Here is a 16,768-nt window from a genome sequence, read left to right on the forward strand (position 1 = left end):
TTTTATTTTATCTCTGAAAGGTAAGTAGTCTGTCATTATTTATGCTTAAGTATTATCCATCTCCTTATGGCTCCTGAGTGGCGCAGTGGTCTAAGGCAACTGTGCCACTAGAGATCCTGGTTCGAATCCAGGCTCTGTCGCAGCCGGCCGCGACCGGGAGACTCATGGGCGGCGCACAATTGGCCCAGCGTCGTCCAGGGTAGGGGAGGGAATGGCCGGCAGGGATGTAGCTCAGTTGATAGAGCATGGCGTTTGCAACGCCAGGGTTGTGGGTTCGATTCCCACGGGGGGCCAGTATAAAAAAAAAAATGTATTCACTAACTGTAAGTCGCTCTGGATAAGAGCGTCTGCTAAATGACTAAAATGTAAATGTAACCAACTAAATCAGTATCACTTTACAATACAACAGACGGGTTAAAGTGCTGTAATGTAAAGTGCTACCCTCAAATCTGATTGTTTCTTACTTCATAGTGTTATGTAGTAGGTAGTGTAGTGTTAGCACACAGTTAGGCAACACATTGACAGGATACACTTCCACACTCCATTCCCCCAGGAGGCAGCAGGTGCTGAGCCTGGTTGATAAGCAGGTGCTGTCAATGAAGGTGATCGTCAGTTCAGTAGGCGGGAATGGAACATAAAGTTGGATGCCAACTGCCAAAAAAGTATAGTTGGTGGTGGTAATGCAACATATAATGGATGCAAACCGCCGTTAAACCTCATCGAAGAAGAAGAAGAAGAAGAAGGTGATCGTCAGTCAGTATCCCAGCTTGCAAGCCGTAAAGGCTGCAGGTTTTGTTTGGTGGCCTTTCGTTTTTTAGCCTTTAGTTTGGGCATGCCTTTAGTATTTTTCATTTTTTACATATTTATGTTTAGTCACCTTCTGAAAATAATTATAGTACGCTTGGACTGGCCAACCAAGAGGTCAAGAAAGACAGAGCTGGCCGTGGACCAAGCTAAGGTTGCTGTCTCCCTGGGCACATGTACATTAAAAACCTAGGCGCATATGCTGATTTCTCACATAGATGTACATTCATTCAGGTTACAGACCATGTAATTAGGTCTAGGACCCCTAGACAAAGAGAGTGTGACAATATTTGTAGGCTAGTTATTGGTTTCGTAACAAGAGCTACTTGTACAATATCAAGTCTTAGGAGCACATCATTGCGACAAATACCTTTTTACTCATTTGTTTTTTCTCAGGGAGATAAACTGAGCTCATGATGACTGGGAAACTGAGTAAAGAAATGGTGGAGCTGCTGCTGGCACCATGGCGATCGTCTCCAAGGGTGACGGGACTGGAGGGCAGGCTGGTAGCAGCGTTGGAACTGTATGACCACTTCCCTTTAGATGTGGCTGTTACTGGGGGAACCCAGGAGGCCAACACTCAGCTGGCCAGAGCACTGTGTGGGTTAGTAGAGGAAGAGGAGGAGGAGGAGGAGGAGGAGGAGGAGGGGGAGGAGAAAGAGAAAAGTGAGGATGAGGAAGCTAGTGATGGAGATGCAGATGATGAAATTGAGATTTCTGGGACTCTGACTAAAGTGTTTGAGAGAGAAGAAAAACGACAGGTTAAGGAAAGTGAGGAGGACAACAATAAGAGGGATGACTCTCCCACTGAGAAACAACCCATCGTCCTGCACCCCAAATCACCAATGGTCCTGCACCCCAAAATCCCCAACATTCGGATTTGGACAATTCCAAGCCTCGATGGCCAAAACCACCCTATTGAACACTTCGATGTGTTGGTGGTCCTCACCTCAGAGCAGTACCAGGATGACCTCCCAGGGCCTATCATGGAGCTCCGCGACAGGGACCAACCGCTGTTCTTAGTCAGAGCTGAACAGGAGTGGGACCTGGTCCAGGAGAAGCTCACAGGACCCTGTAAGACCTGTGCCTGGGAGAGAATGAGAGCCCGTCAGATGGAGATTGAGAAGAAAAGGCTGGCAGCCACAGCTGGAGGAGCCGAGGTCCCAGAAGATGTCAAGCAAACGTTACTAGAGTTAAGGGAGATTGGAGCGACAATGACTACAGCTCTGACTGAGCTGAGAAAGAAAGCCTTCTGTCAGTTCATGGTGGATGTTTTCAGAGAAAACGGAGTTCCAAAATTGCTGAGGAATGCCGAACAGTGAGTGTGTGTTTAGTCTCATGTTATGGTTAATTGTGCAAACGATGTGTGTACAGATAATTAATATTAATGAAACTACATGGCAATTTTCCAGATTTAGAGTAAATAATCAAGTTTGTCCCTTGAGGAGATACTGTGAAACAAACCATTACATAATTTGTAATATCATGTGATATGGACATTTCCCAGGTATATTTTTTATTGACCCAAATCACACTTCTTTGTATCATTGCATCCTTTTGCTCATATCCTTCCCTACAGTTCTCTGCTGTCAGCTGGACTGAGAATGGACAAGGTGCGTCAAGGGGACATTGATCGGCATGGACACCTGTTCCAGTCCAGAGATCTGACCAACCCCCCATCCAGACTTCTCTCCGCCCTCACAGCCCTGGAGCACCTCCGACTGGACCTGGGGGTCCTCGGGCAGACGGGTTGCGGCAGCTCCAGCTTAGTCAACTCCCTCCTGGGCTTGAAGAACCAGGACGAGAGGGCGTCTCCCACTGGAGTCACTGAAACCACCATGGAGGCTCTGGGGTTCCCTCACCCTGAGCTGCCTAATGTCTGGCTGTGGGATCTACCAGGGATGGGCAGGGTGGGGGATCTTGTTCCCTCCTCGACCAAGACAGATCAGAAGGCTCCTTCATCTTCTCCACAACCTCCATCTCCATTCCCTCCTCTGTCTCTGACTCCTCTGCACCCACCATGTGATGTCTACATCCTGGTCTCGCCTCTCAGGCTTAGCCAGGTCTGTGTCCAGCTGCTGCAGAGTCTGTCAGCTCAGGGGAGGCTGTGCTACCTGGTCCTCTCCAAGGCTGACCTAATGGGGGAGGGGGCTGTTGAAGAGGTTAGAAGGTGGAGTGAGGAGGCCCTAGGTCGTCTAGGCCTCAAACAGACCACTTTCCTGGTGTCAGCTCTCCACCCAGGGGAGCTGGACTTCCCCAGGCTGCACGAGGCGTTGTGTGGTGCACTGGCTTCCCACAGAAGGGCTTCCCTTGCCCATTATGTTGTAGAGCTTTTGGAATCAGAGGTGTGGGGGGGAAAGGGCCAGGGAGACCCTTGCAAACTTCAGTGACATGTCATTTCAACAAACTGTATTATGATAATAATAATATAATAATATGCCATTTAGCAGACGCTTTTATCCAAAGCGACTTACAGTCATGCGTGCATAATTTTTTTTTTTTTCTGTGTATGGGTGGTCCCGGGGATCGAACCCACTACCTTGGCGTTACAAGCGCCGTGCTCTACCAGCTGAGCTACAGAGGACAGCTAGATAGCTAGAAATATTATTTGTGTCTGTCTCCTGTTGTATCAAAGCCATGATGTGAGACGTCAGAGGCTCTGGATAATCTGAATGACTGGGTCCATGTTCTATATTCAAATCAAAATAAAACCAACGTTTATTGGTCGTGTACACAGATTTGCTCGTGTTATGGCAGGTGCAGCAGAATGCTTATGTTACTATCTCCAACAGTGCAGTAGAATGTCTCGCAAATACAATACAAATGCACAAATAATCATTGTATGGTAAAGTTGTATCCAGTTTATGAATACATTATGGTTTTAATCAAATAAAAATACCTACATCAAATACAATTAGCAGTATGCAAATGAGTCATTGTTTGTACACTGCTCAAAAAAATAAAGGGAACACTTAAACAACACAATGTAACTCCAAGTCAATCACACTTCTGTGAAATCAAACTGTCCACTTAGGAAGCAACACTTATTGACAATACATTTCACATGCTGTTGTGCAAATGGAATAGACAACAGGTGGAAATTATAGGCAATTAGCAAGACACCCCCAATAAAGGACTGGTTTTGCAGTTGGTGACCACAGACCACTTCTCAGTTCCTGAGTTTTGGTCACTTTTGAATGCTGGCGGTGCTAACACTCTAGTGATAGCATGAGACGGAGTCTACAACCCACACAAGTGGCTCAGGTAGTGCAGCTCATCCAGGATGGCACATCAATGCGAGCTGTGGGAAGAAGGTTTGCTGTGTCTGTCAGCGTAGTGTCCAGAGCATGGAGGCGCTACCAGGAGACAGGCCAGTACATCAGGAGACGTGGAGGAGGCCGTAGGAGGGCAACAACCCAGCAGCAGGACTGCTACCTCCGCCTTTGTGCAAGGAGGAGCAGGAGAAGCACTGCCAGAGCCCTGCAAAATGACCTCCAGCAGGCCACAAATGTGCATGTGTCTGCTCAAACGGTCAGAAACAGACTCCATGAGGGTGGTATTAGGGCCCGACGTCCACAGGTGGGGGTTGTGCTTACAGCCCAACACCGTGCAGGACGTTTGGCATTTGCCAGAGAACACCAAGATTGGCAAATTCGCCACTGGCGCCCTGTGCTCTTCACAGATGAAAGCAGGATCACACTGAGCACGTGACAGACGTGACAGAGTCTGGAGACGCCGTGGAGAACGTTCTGCTGCCTGCAACATCCTCCAGCATGACCAGTTTGGCGGTGGGTCAGTCATGGTGTGGGGTGGCATTTCTTTGGGGGGCCGCACAACCCTCCATGTGCTCGCCAGAGGTAGCCTGACTGCCATTAGGTACCGAGATGAGATCCTCAGACCCCTTGTGAGACCATATGCTGGTGCGGTTGGCCCTGGGTTCCTCCTAATGCAAGACAATGCTAGACCTCATGTGGCTGGAGTGTGTCAGCAGTTCCTGCAAGAGGAAGGCATTGATGCTATGGACTGGCCCGCCCGTTCCCCAGACCTAAATCCAATCCAATCCAATCTGGGACATCATGTCTCGCTCCATCCACCAACGCCACGTTGCACCACAGACTGTCCAGGAGCATGCCCAGGCGTTGTAGGGAGGTCATACAGGCACGTGGAGGCCACACACACTACTGAGCCTCATTTTGACTTGTTTTAAGGACATTACATCAAAGTTGGATCAGCCTGTAGTGTGGTTTTCCACTTTAATTTTGAGGGTGACTCCAAATCCAGACCTCCATGGGTTGATACATTTGATTTCCATTGATAATTTTTGTGTGATTTTGTTGTCAGCACATTCAACTATGTAAAGAAAAAAGTATTTAAGATTATTTCATTCATTCAGATCTACATTTACATTTACATTTACGTCATTTAGCAGACGCTCTTATCCAGAGCGACTTACACATATTTTTTTTATTTTTTATTTTATTTTTTTATTTTTTTATTTTATTTTTTTCATGATTTTTTTATTCATCTAGGATGTGTTATTTTAGTGTTCCCTTTATTTTTTTGAGCAGTGTATTTTTGAATGATTATGAACACCACATAGCAATGAAAGAAAGCAGCCACGTTGTAAATACCTTCCCGTACACTAGATGGAAAACATACAGGAAACTCAGAAGAACAAGCAGAGGATATCCAGCAAAGAAGACAAAATCGGTGATTGTAATTGGTTGTTCAAAGCCGCGACGAGGTCCACTGTCATCAATGTTATGTCACGGAGTTCCATATGAGTCGTTACTCCAACTGTAGGCCGCAAAAGGTAAATTGTAGACATTACTACATTTATTCCAATAAGCACATCGACACGTCAGTTTACCTCTCGTGAAGTTGTGCCTTCCTTTGCAACGTATGCTCCACTGTTTCCCAGTTGTATTGCTTACTAACCGGCTAAACAATGTTTGCGGTTCTAATTAATGCATTGGATAACACCTGAGAGCAGGTGTTGTCAGCGAAGACCCTCTCAAAACAACTATTTTGTTCCATCTGATATATGTTGCCGGTGTATTGCCATTTACAGTAAAACTGCACACAACCGAATGACTGCCTTTGGCCCTTAACGTAATTTGTCATCATGCCTTTGCACGTGCACTGTCCTTACTTATGAAACTACAGTAGCTAGCTAGCTGTATTTAGGCTATTGCTGTATTCAGCTAGGCCTATATGCTCAACTGGATCCAAGTGAAAACTGTCACTAACTGTACAAGCAAGTATTTATTTCAAGAAAGTATGTTTCCCTTGTCTCTGAGTCTCCTGACGGGTTTGGTGGAGATAGAAAGGGACTGTCATGATGTCATTATCTTATCAGGGGCGACCACCCAGACCCAACCCTCCTTCTCCACTTAGATTAGAGGGAGACAGGCTACAACTCTCTGAGTCAGTCATCTATTTGATGAGTGAGACACTGTCATTGTTTTAGTCATGGCTTTTTGTAGCTAACTAAACTCAACTCCATGGTGAATGAAGTTTCTGATTAACTCCACCAACAGAGTTGAGCAGGGACCAGGCTATGTGGAATTCAGCTCCGACTACATCGATTCACCCAAGGTCAATACTTAAAAAAATAAAAAATTATATAACGCTTACCTTGTACCTATGTTTGTCGTCTGTAGGTGTGTGCCTTTCTTTTTTTTTATGTTGGTCAAATACAACCACAGACCATTTCCACATTTTCTATTGCTCTAAGATTGTTCTAAAACTTACATTACCTTGTATAATCTGAGATTCAATTGGCACATGAGATACCATTTTAGAGCAACAGAAACAAGGAAACGGTCGGTGGTTGTATTTGACGAACGTTTAATGAAAAAGTATGGATTTCAGCAAACAAAGGCACTCAACTACAGAGGACATGCATAGGTACAAGGTGTTGAACAATTTTACATTTTTAGAAGAATCGATGTAGTCATAGCTGAATTCCACAAACCCTCATCACTGCTTCACCCCTTGGGGAAGATAATCTTCAAAAACATACTTCATCATTGGGTCAAGTAGGCTTGGCTAGGCCTCTTGACAGTTACCGGTCTGACAGTGTGCAGCTGTCCTTGTTTCCTCCCACTTTAACCAAAGCTAAGCTTGGTCCCTTCACTGAAGTTTCTACTAACATTACTTGGCTTGCCCAGTTGCTCTTAATGCCATGCATACATTGATGCTTGAGGGATTTGTGTGGTACAGAAAACACACTACAGCCCTGTTATGTCCCATTCCACAGAGCTGGGCATCCTAGGGCTGAATGCAGAAGACAGTGGCTGTCCTGGGAGGGGGGATAGGGGGCCTGTCTGCCTGCTTCCACCTCAGCAAGTGCCCCCAGGTCTCCAAGGTAAATGCCATTACCACAACTACCTCCACATATGCTGCAGGTACGCTACATCTCTACTGTAAGGCCAAACATACTGTAATTAAGCTGTTATTACACTATTATGAGATGCCCACTAGGCCCTGCACAGTAACAACATTAGATGAATACAGTTGAAGTCAGAAGTTTACATACACTTAGGTTGGAGTCATTAAAACTTGTTTTTCAACCACTCCACAAATGTCTAGTTAACAAACTATAGTTTTGGCAAGTCGGTTAGGATATCTACTTTGTGCATGACACAAGTAATTTTTCCAACAATTGTTTACAGACAGATTATTTCACTTATAATTCACTGTATCACAATTCTAGAGGGTCAGAAGTTTACATACACTAAGTTGACTGTGCCTTTAAACAGCTTGGAAAATTCCAGAAAATGATGTCATGGCTTTAGAAGCTTCTGATAGGCTAATTGACATCATTTGAGTCAATTGGTGGTGTACCTGTGGATGTATTTCAAGGCCTACCTTCAAACTCAGTGCCTCTTTGCTTGACATCATGGGAAAATCAAAAGAAATCGGCCAAGACCTCAGAAAAACAATTGTAGACCTCCACAAGTCTGGTTCATCCTTGGGAGCAATTTCCAAATGCCTGAAGGTACCACGTTCATCTGTACAAACAATAGTACCCAAGTATAAACACCATGGGACCACGCAGCCGTCATACCGCTCAGGAAGGAGACACGTTCTGTCTCCTAGAGATGAACGTACTTTGGTGCGAAAAGTGCAAATCAATTCCAGAACAACAGCAAAGGACCTTGTGAAGATGCTGTAGGAAACAGGTACAAATTTATCTATATCCATGGTAAAACGAGTCCTATATCGATATAACCTGAAAGGCCGCTCAGCAAGGAAGAAGCCACTGCTCCAAAACCGCCATAAAAAAGCCAGATTACGGTTTACAACTGCACAGGGGGACAAAGATCGTACTTTTTGGAGAAATGTCCTCTGGTCTGATTAAACAAAAATAGAACTGTTTGGCCATAATGACCATCGTTATGTTTGGAGGAAAAAGGGGGGTGGCTTGCAAGCCAAAGAACACCATCCCAACCGTGAAGCACTGGGGTGGCGGCATCATGCTGTGGGGGTGCTTTGCTGCAGGAGGGACTGGTGCACTTCACAAAATAGATGGCATCATGAGGAAGGAAAATGATGTGGATATATTGAAGCAACATCTCAAGACATCAGTCAGGAAGTTAAAGCTTGGTCGCAAATGGGTCTTCCAAATGGACAATGACCCCAAGCATACTTCCAAAGTTGTGCCAAAATGGCTTAAGGACAACAAAGTCAAGGTATTGGAGTGGCCATCACAAAGCCCTGACCTCAACCCTATAGAACATTTGTGGGCAGAACTGAAAAGGCGTGTGCGAGCAAGGATGCCTACAAACCTGACTCAGTTACACCAGCTCTGTCAGGAGGTAAGGGCCAAAATTCACCCAACTTATTGTGGGAAGCTTTTGGAAGGCTACCCGAAACATTTGGCCCAAGTTAAACAATGTAAAGGCAATGCTACCAAACACTAATTGAGTGTATGTAAACGTCTGACCCACTGGGAATGTGATGAAAGAAATAAAAGCTGAAATAAATCATTCTCTCTACTATTATTCTGACATTTCACATTCTGAAAATAAAGTGGTGTTCCTAACCTACCTAAGACAGGGCTTTTTTACATTTTAGTCATTTAGCAGACGCTCTTATCCAAAGCGACTTACAGTTAGTGAGTGCATACATCTTCTTCCCCCCCCCCCCTGTATGTCTGTCTGTCTGTCTGTGTAGATAGTGCTGCTGGAGGGGGATGGACGGTTCGGAGGCTGGCTGAGCTCAACTCGTAGGGAGGATGGAGCTGTGTTTGAACATGGACCTAGAGGGATACGACCTGCAGGAGCCGTGGGCCGAAACACACTCAACATGGTAGGCACTGTAAAGAGTTTGTGTGTCGTGTGTGTGAGTGTGTGTGTGTGTGTGTGTGTGTGTAGGTAAAAACCGAAGTCTATTTTCTACAGGTGGAAGAGTTGGGGCTGGAGAACGAGGTCCTCCCAGTCACCTATGATCATGTGGCCTCTAAGAACCGTTACCTCTACATGGGAGGCCAGCTACACAAGATGCCTTCTGGCTTAGGGTAAGGGGGAGGGATAAAATAGTACTACGTTAGACACAAACAGCTGACTGTCACCAATGACCTCACATACAGTAGGCCTACTATTTTTATGCATTCACAACATGGTTAAATGAATCAACTGTAGGTAGTTTGTCTATCCAAGTCACCCTGCCTCTGTCTCTCTCTCCATCCAGTGGAGTACTGCGTACAGTCCCTCCGTTCTCTCGTCCTCTGGTCCAGAGCGTACTGAAGGAGATACTGATCAGCAGAGGGAAGGAGGAGGATGAGTCTGTTCATTCCTTCGTGTCGAGAAGGCTGGGCACTGAGGTGAGAGATAGCATATATATATATATATATATTTTTTTTAAAGACCCTCAATGATGTCCACACAACTTCCACATCAGTTCAGAGTGACAGTATGCTCCTCTTCTCTCTCTGCAGCTTGCAGACATCGCCATCGACAGCCTGTGCAGGGGAGTGTTTGCAGGGGACTGCAGGAAGCTGAGTGTGCGCTCTTGTCTCCCGCCCCTCTACAATGCAGAGAAGGCCAGAGGTTCCATCGTCCTGGGCATGTTGCTGGGCTCAGGTGAGAGAGAGTCCACCACCATACCGAAGCTACATAGGACTTCTAAGAGTCTTAAATGTCCCCATAACAGTCGTATTGCTGACCTGTCTAATTTGAGTAAATAAATAACAAGTGTGACTGTCCCCCCAGGCCCTGGACCAGACGTACCCCCGTCTGACCTGGCCAAGAGGGCCGCTCAGGAGAACTGGGCCCAGTGGTCCCTGAAGAGGGGCTTACAGAACCTTCCAGAAGCCCTGGAGGAGAGGATGAGGAATGGGGGACGTGTAGAGGTGCACAGAGACACCCCTGTGAGGGGGCTAAGTACTAATGGCACCGGCTGGGAGGTGAGACTGCTGCAGACCTGGGGGTTGGGACACACATGTATGTGTACTGGCATTGTGGTGGTATATGTATTTTTAAGTTATTAAATCCAGTAAATGAATCAACTGATGTCTGTGCAATTGATTTTTAACACAGATTCAACTGGAGGACGGCACCATCAAAGCTGATCATGTCATTGCTGCTCTACCCGCAAAAGGTAAATTAACTTTTACTAAACTTGACCTCTGAACCTACATCTTTTACCTTCAAACAGTGATTCTAAATTCAGTCCCTGCACTTCTGCCTTTGGACCTGGAAGCCTGTGTGGTGTTGGTCTTCAGCTGTGTGTGTGTGTTGTTTTAGCTCTGGCCTCAGCACTGCCCTCTGCAGCACAGCCCCTGTCACAGCAGCTACGGGAGATTGCCACGGTGACCGTTGCCGTGGTAAACCTGGAGTACGAGGGTTCCGTCCTGCCTGTCACGGTGAGAATACTCAATGAGAATGAAGTGATTTGTGTTGGAAGATTCTCCGTTATTTTCTGTGGGTGTGCGTGTGTTTCAGAATGTGTGTGTGTGTGTGTATCTAATTTGAGTGTTGTCTTGCGTGGCCTCAGGGCTTTGGCCACCTGGTGCCATCCTCAGAAGACAGAGGGCTCCTAGGGGTGGTCTACGACTCTGTACCCTTCCCCCAGCACAACCGCACTGGAGGACCCACCACCAGACTAACAGTAAGAGACACACACAATATGTATGTACTGTATTCTCTCTCTCACTCACACACACAATTACATCATGTGTGCGTCATAGGCCGTGCAAGAATGCTTTCCTATGTTAATAATGCACAGCATGGCAGGGACCAACCTTCCATGTATAAACCACAGTGGAACCCATCAAGATAATCAGGGTTACGCTCAGCGTAAATGAGGGTGGCAGATCCCCAAGTCCCTTACGTTCACAGTCCAGCCTCAGCCTCAGTCAGGCCTATGGGGTCATGTCACAGGGAGGTGGTGGAGGGAGTTTTCTGTTTGGAATACCCTGGTGTGGAAGACGTGTGACTAACTGCAAATAGCCTCTGGTGCTATGTGACTTGACTTCTACAACAAATGTCACTACATTATTGATGTTCCTCCTTGCCTTGTTAAGACATTATTTGTTTACTGGGCAGATGCCTGTTTCTCTAGACACGTTAGTTTATGCAAACAGCCAAACTGCCTGCCAAGGCAAATATGGGGCAGCCATCCGTGGGACTACATCTCAGTAGCCCTGAATGAGGCTGTTGTGGAATGTAGTTCCATTTCTTCAGCTATGGTCTTATAGGTCCTTTAGGACAAAGGATGTTTGATGAATTTATTATTTAACTGGCTGGCAGACAGACAGTTCTCTAAATCAGGGTTTCCCAAACTCAGTCCTGGGGCCTCCCCTGGGTGTACACTTTGGTTTTTGCCCTAGCAGTACACAGCTGATTAAAATAACCAACTCATCATCAAGCTTTGATTATTTGAATCTGCTGTGTAGTGCTAGGGCAAAAACCAAAATGTAGGACCGAGTTTAGGAAACCCTGCTCTAAATGGTTGTGGTCATGGCCTTACTGTGGACTGTCTGTGTTCCCTAGGTGATGATGGGCGGGGCCTGGTTCCAGGAAGTGTTTGGGAATCCAGAGGAAGTGACAGAGCAGCTCCTCCTGGAGAGGGCCACTCAGGCCGTGACATCACACCTGGGCGTTACCACACCACCTATCTGGAGCGTCGTTGCACTACTCAAGGTAAGACGTGCGTGTGAGCGAGCAAACTGTTTCAGATTTCTTTCATTTGTGTTTCAAGAGACTTGAATCAAAAGCCTCTTCTTGTTCAATTTCATTAATTAACCACTATGTGCCACCAGAGGTCCTCATTGGGCCCTGTATTCAGTTAGTATTCGAACCAACCAACCATGTATTCAGTTGAGCTCCACTATGTCATAACTTAGCCCTGTCACAGGGGAGCAAGAGTGGAGCAAACAGATCAACAAGCCTGTTGATGATCACTATCTCAGCAGATGTATGGCTCCTCTCTGTTTATGTACTGGTCTTTCTCCCTCATTCCCTCTATGGAAGTGGATAGGCAGGATGGAGAGAGGCACTGGGTGGGGTATTATATCCTCTTCCCCTACTCCTAAACACACACCTTCACAGACACACACTACCCCAAGTCAGCTGCATCAGTATTCACAGTGCTGCATCTCCCAGTTTCTAGCTCAAATCCTGATGTTTCCCTTGCACCAAGTCATTCCCGCTGTTGTATGCTCAAAGATTTTCTTGTCATTTATTTCATCAGCAACAAGTCCTTTTCCATTTGTGTTATCTTTCTCTGCGCTCCCATGTCAACCAACAACCAGGCAGCAGAGATAGCAGGACGTTTTGACTGAGACAAATAGTTCAATTTGAATGGTATGGTCTGTATAGATAGACTGACGTGATAATCACTTCCGAACTGACACTAGGTGAACAAATGTTCTATTTTTAAATTTGTTGACAGTCTGGATGGATTCATCATTCACTGCTGTCTTCCATAAATTTGAGCTTGAGTGCCTGCTTTCCTGTCCAGTCACTCTTAGTTTTTTACGTCCTCTACCATTTATTTGTAGGCTGGTCCCAGGTCTGTATCTGCTTAGCCAACTCCTTGGCATTACGAAGATGGTTAAGAGATGGCTAAAGCTCATACAGGTCTGGGATCAGGACAGCTAATAAAATTGTCTTAATATGTCATTTATCTCCTCTAGGACTGCATTCCTCAATATTACCTTGGACACTGGAAACGACTTGGTAAGATGGGGACAGTCTTCATTTAATAGATATAGATTTGACTTTTGCTATTGTGCTGGGTATCTCTTATTATGTGTGTTCTGTCTTATCTCTGTGCCCTGTACTTTAAAATAGGTTACTTTTTTTAATTATATAAATCTACCGTATATCTGTTGATTTGACCATGTGTTTATATCAACAGAAAATATGAGACAATACATCAAAGACCACAATCTACCCCTTAGTCTGGCCGGGTCCTCTTATGATGGCGTCTCGGTCAATGATGTAATCTTCAGTGGACAGACGGCAGCAGAGGGCCTTGTGGGAAAAGTCTAACCGGATGTTCAGGTTCCAACCATGGATATCAGCTAATATTGTGAAAGAGATCATGTTTTTTTCCTCATCACATTGCTTTCTACATTAGTTTTGCTTTTACTGTACATACAACTTACTAGTCACCCTCTGCATTTAAGCCTTCTGCAAAGGGATGTCATTTTCGCACAATATTCCTGATTTATAAGCAGCATATTTAAGAAGTTTTCCATTTCCATCTAATTTGGACAAAGCACAGCTTGAACCACCAGAGATGATTCTATCAGATACAAACCTCTGTCAGAGACATCACCACTAGCCTGAAAAACACAGGTAACCCACAGAACAGTTCTCATTGTAATAAGATCATCTCGTTTTTTAAATAGAGTGCTGGATGAAAGTCATATGTACTCACTACGTAAAATGTAACCACAATCGGAACTGTTTTAGGGTGATCTGTCCCCGTAAGCTTCAAGGATTACATTTTCAACGCAGTAGTTCAGAATGTAGAGTAACTTTTTAAATTCAGGATGAGATTTCATATTTTAGTTATGGTGCCTTTTTGCTAACAGAAATAATAATATAATAATAATATGCCATTTAGCAGACGCTTTTATCCAAAGCGACTTACAGTCATGCGTGCATACATTTTTTGTGTATGGGTGGTCCCGGGGATCCACCCCTTCATGAATGTACAGGCATATTTGATGTGGGAGACATGTTAAATATGTGATAATCAGTGTTGTGTATATCCCTACTCCATTGTGTCTGCTCAGGTGTTATGAAGTAACCTCATGTAATGCAATTGTAATTTCCGGCCATCTGTTTTTTACCCTATCCTTTTTGTGAATATAGCAGACAAAAATCCATTCTTATTATGGTAAAGAATGTGCGCATATGTTTCATCACCGTGGTAACAGATCTGCACAGACTCTGATGTGATGATCTCGATATGGCGATCAATCTTGTATTTGGAATCTAATTTATAGTTTAAGTACAGTGGCAAGGGGATGGTTTGATAATGTATTTTTATACACATGTTTATTAAATGAAACTTTATTATTTGGAGAATGTTGCAGAGCAATAAATATGATGCTTTATCATCTTGTTGTCTATGTCATGGACTGTCTCAGTGAAGGACAAAGTCTGTAAAAAAACTGGATATTTTTTCAACTGACAGTGAATACCAATATGTTATACTACCCAACACCCATAGCCAGGGTCAGAGGAAAGATCCTGCTGAGAAACGGCTTTACAACAGAGTGAGCTGATGCCAGATTTAGGCCACAAGTCACTTCCCTCTGTGATCTGCTTCACAGAATGAAATAAGAAAGCAACTTGAGGCCTTGAAAGTCAGTCGCATAAACGAGAGAGCAAGCAGGAGAGAGAGAGAGCTTTTCTCTCTGCTGCCTCTCCTTCAAGCTCTCTTACGCACAGTTTAGACGCCAAACTTGTGGCGAGTCTAACTGAATAGAAATTAAGAGGTGCCTGGCACGGTTAAGAGCTTTGCTTGACATACCAATTGGTTTCATACAACCGCTCTCAACACTGGAGCAGACTTCCTTATTGGTTTTGGGTGGAATTCAGGCATAACAGCGGCCTCTCACAGAAGTCCTCCACCTGCGAATCCGAGACAAATATTTTGTTTTCCCGTTGTGGGTGTGGTAGCGAAGCAACCTTTATTTGCATGCAAATAACATATGAATATGTATTACCATTTCTCCCGACAGTGGAATAACTACTCTGGTGCGCTGCATGAAAAAGAGGCGTGCTTCACCAGCACCCCGCCGAAAGAGCGGCAGAGGCTGCCGAACTATAGTAAAAAGTCAGACGAGGCGCACTTAATGGTTTCAGACGGCACGCATGCCGCGTTCAAAACAACTGGGAACTCGGAAATCTCTGACTTCCGACTTCAGTGCGTTCAAGACAATTGGGAACTCCCCCCCCAAAAAAAAACGAGCTCTGACTTGGAAAATTGTTTTGAACAGTCATCTAAATCGGAAACTCTGGCATCTTTCTAGAACTCTGACATTCCGACCATGATTTGACCTAATTTATTCCTGAGCTCCTTGAAAGCACCATCTATCACTGCACTTTCAAAAAGAAAGTGACGTATGTTATTTTTTTGTTCTTTCTTTTTGTGTGTACTTTTTACCCCTTTTTCTCCACAATTGGTAGTTACAGTCTTGTCCCATCGTTGCAACTCCCGTGCGGACTCGGGAGAGGCAATGGTCAAGAGCCATGCGTCCTCCGAAACACGACCCCGCCAAGCCACACAGCTTCTTGACACACTGCTCGATTTACCCGGAAGCCAGCCGCACCAATGTGTCGGAGGAAATACCGTACAGCTGGTGACCGAAGCACGATGGGACAAGGACATCCCAGCCGGCCAAACCCTCCCCTAACCCAGACAACGCTGGGCCAATTGTGCGCCGCCTCATGGGTCTCCCGGTCGCAGCCGGCTGCGATACAGCTCGAGATCGAACCAGAATCTGTAGTGACGCCTCTAGCACTGATCAGTGCCTTAGACCGCTGCGCCACTCGGGAGGCCCGTATCTTCTTTTTAATCGAGTTCTCACCTTTCGATGCGTCTCGCCAAGGTCGATCACATCGCACCGAATGTGGATCTAGCGTTCATCTGACCATCGTTCAGTGTGCTGTGTTTTAGGGACCACCCACTGTAGACGTCTGAATGCTGACATTTTTCACGCGATTCTACGTATAAAAATCGGTGCTCAAATTATGTTCCGAGGTGCTAAGTACTCACGGCCAGCAACCACTATTGGTGTGTCTGAACCTTTAGGTGACATCCCCATTGTGTTGGTTGTCTAGGCTGACAACAGCAATGCCCCCAATGAATCACTTACAGTATTTATTGTACTCAAGTCATTATTCTTCCAATTCTACTTTGTTGAACAACATTGACGTGAGTGTTCTTCCTGTAGCAGTAATAATACATTTTGATAATACAATTTGAATTCTTGTATTTGATGAATATTGATAACTGGGTGATGGAAGGCCTTTGCTGCTATAACAGCCTCCACTCTTCTGGGAAGGTTTTCCACTAGATGTTGAAACATTGCTGCGGGGACTTAATTCCATTCAGCCACGAGCATTAGTGAGGTCGGGCACTGATGTTGGGCGATTAGGCTTGGCTCGCAGTCGGCGTTCCAATTCATCCCAAAGGTGTTCGATGGAGTTGAGGTCAGGGCTCTTTGCAGGCCAGTCAAGTTCTTCCTCACCGATCTCGACAAACCATTTCTGTATGGACCTCGCTCTGTGCATGGGAACATTGTCATGCTGGAACAGGAAAAGGCCTTCCCAAAAATTGGAAGCACAGAATCGTCTAGAATGTCATTGTATGCTGTATTGTTAAGATTTCCCTTCACTGGAACTAAGGGGCGTAGCCCGAACTATGAAAAACAGCCCCAGACCATTATTCCTCCTCCACCAAACTTTACAGTTGGCACTATGCATAGGGGCAG

At 45.3% G+C, this 16,768-nt stretch overlaps 1 protein-coding gene across 2 annotated transcripts; it reads left to right on the forward strand.

Annotated features, from left to right (window-relative positions):
• The first annotated feature begins 5,548 nt into the window (after positions 1 to 5,548).
• Positions 5,549 to 14,386, forward strand: LOC311116325 (protoporphyrinogen oxidase-like). 2 transcript variants are annotated; one of them, XM_084157401.1, is made up of 13 exons: positions 5,549 to 5,617; positions 7,067 to 7,174; positions 8,986 to 9,120; positions 9,213 to 9,328; positions 9,502 to 9,634; positions 9,749 to 9,893; positions 10,023 to 10,216; positions 10,350 to 10,410; positions 10,557 to 10,675; positions 10,807 to 10,920; positions 11,805 to 11,954; positions 12,950 to 12,992; positions 13,174 to 14,386. In XM_084157401.1, exons 2-13 carry the CDS (start codon positions 7,088 to 7,090, stop codon positions 13,305 to 13,307), a joined length of 1,431 nt encoding a protein of 476 aa, XP_084013527.1. In that variant the 5' UTR covers positions 5,549 to 5,617; positions 7,067 to 7,087; the 3' UTR covers positions 13,308 to 14,386. The 2 variants fall into 2 exon arrangements, with proteins under 2 accessions (XP_084013527.1, XP_084013528.1); XM_084157402.1 differs by having other exon boundaries at positions 5,553 to 5,617; positions 7,067 to 7,214.
• Positions 14,387 to 16,768: the final 2,382 nt, after the last annotated feature.

Source organism: Coregonus lavaretus, assembly GCF_964263955.1.
Source record: "Coregonus lavaretus genome assembly, chromosome: 3".
In the NCBI taxonomy this organism is placed as follows: Eukaryota; Metazoa; Chordata; class Actinopteri; order Salmoniformes; family Salmonidae; genus Coregonus; species Coregonus lavaretus.

What these genes read in the sequence shown, in the direction of transcription:
- LOC311116325 (XM_084157401.1), top strand. Translation starts at nt 7,088, where the DNA reads ATGCAGAAGACAGTGGCTGTCCTGGGAGGGGGGATAGGGGGCCTGTCT. An exon ending in GCCGAAACACACTCAACATG is followed by an intron (nt 9,121 to 9,212) that starts GTAGGCACTGTA and finishes TATTTTCTACAG; the next exon opens with GTGGAAGAGTTGGGGCTGGA. An exon ending in GCGTCGTTGCACTACTCAAG is followed by an intron (nt 11,955 to 12,949) that starts GTAAGACGTGCG and finishes TATCTCCTCTAG; the next exon opens with GACTGCATTCCTCAATATTA.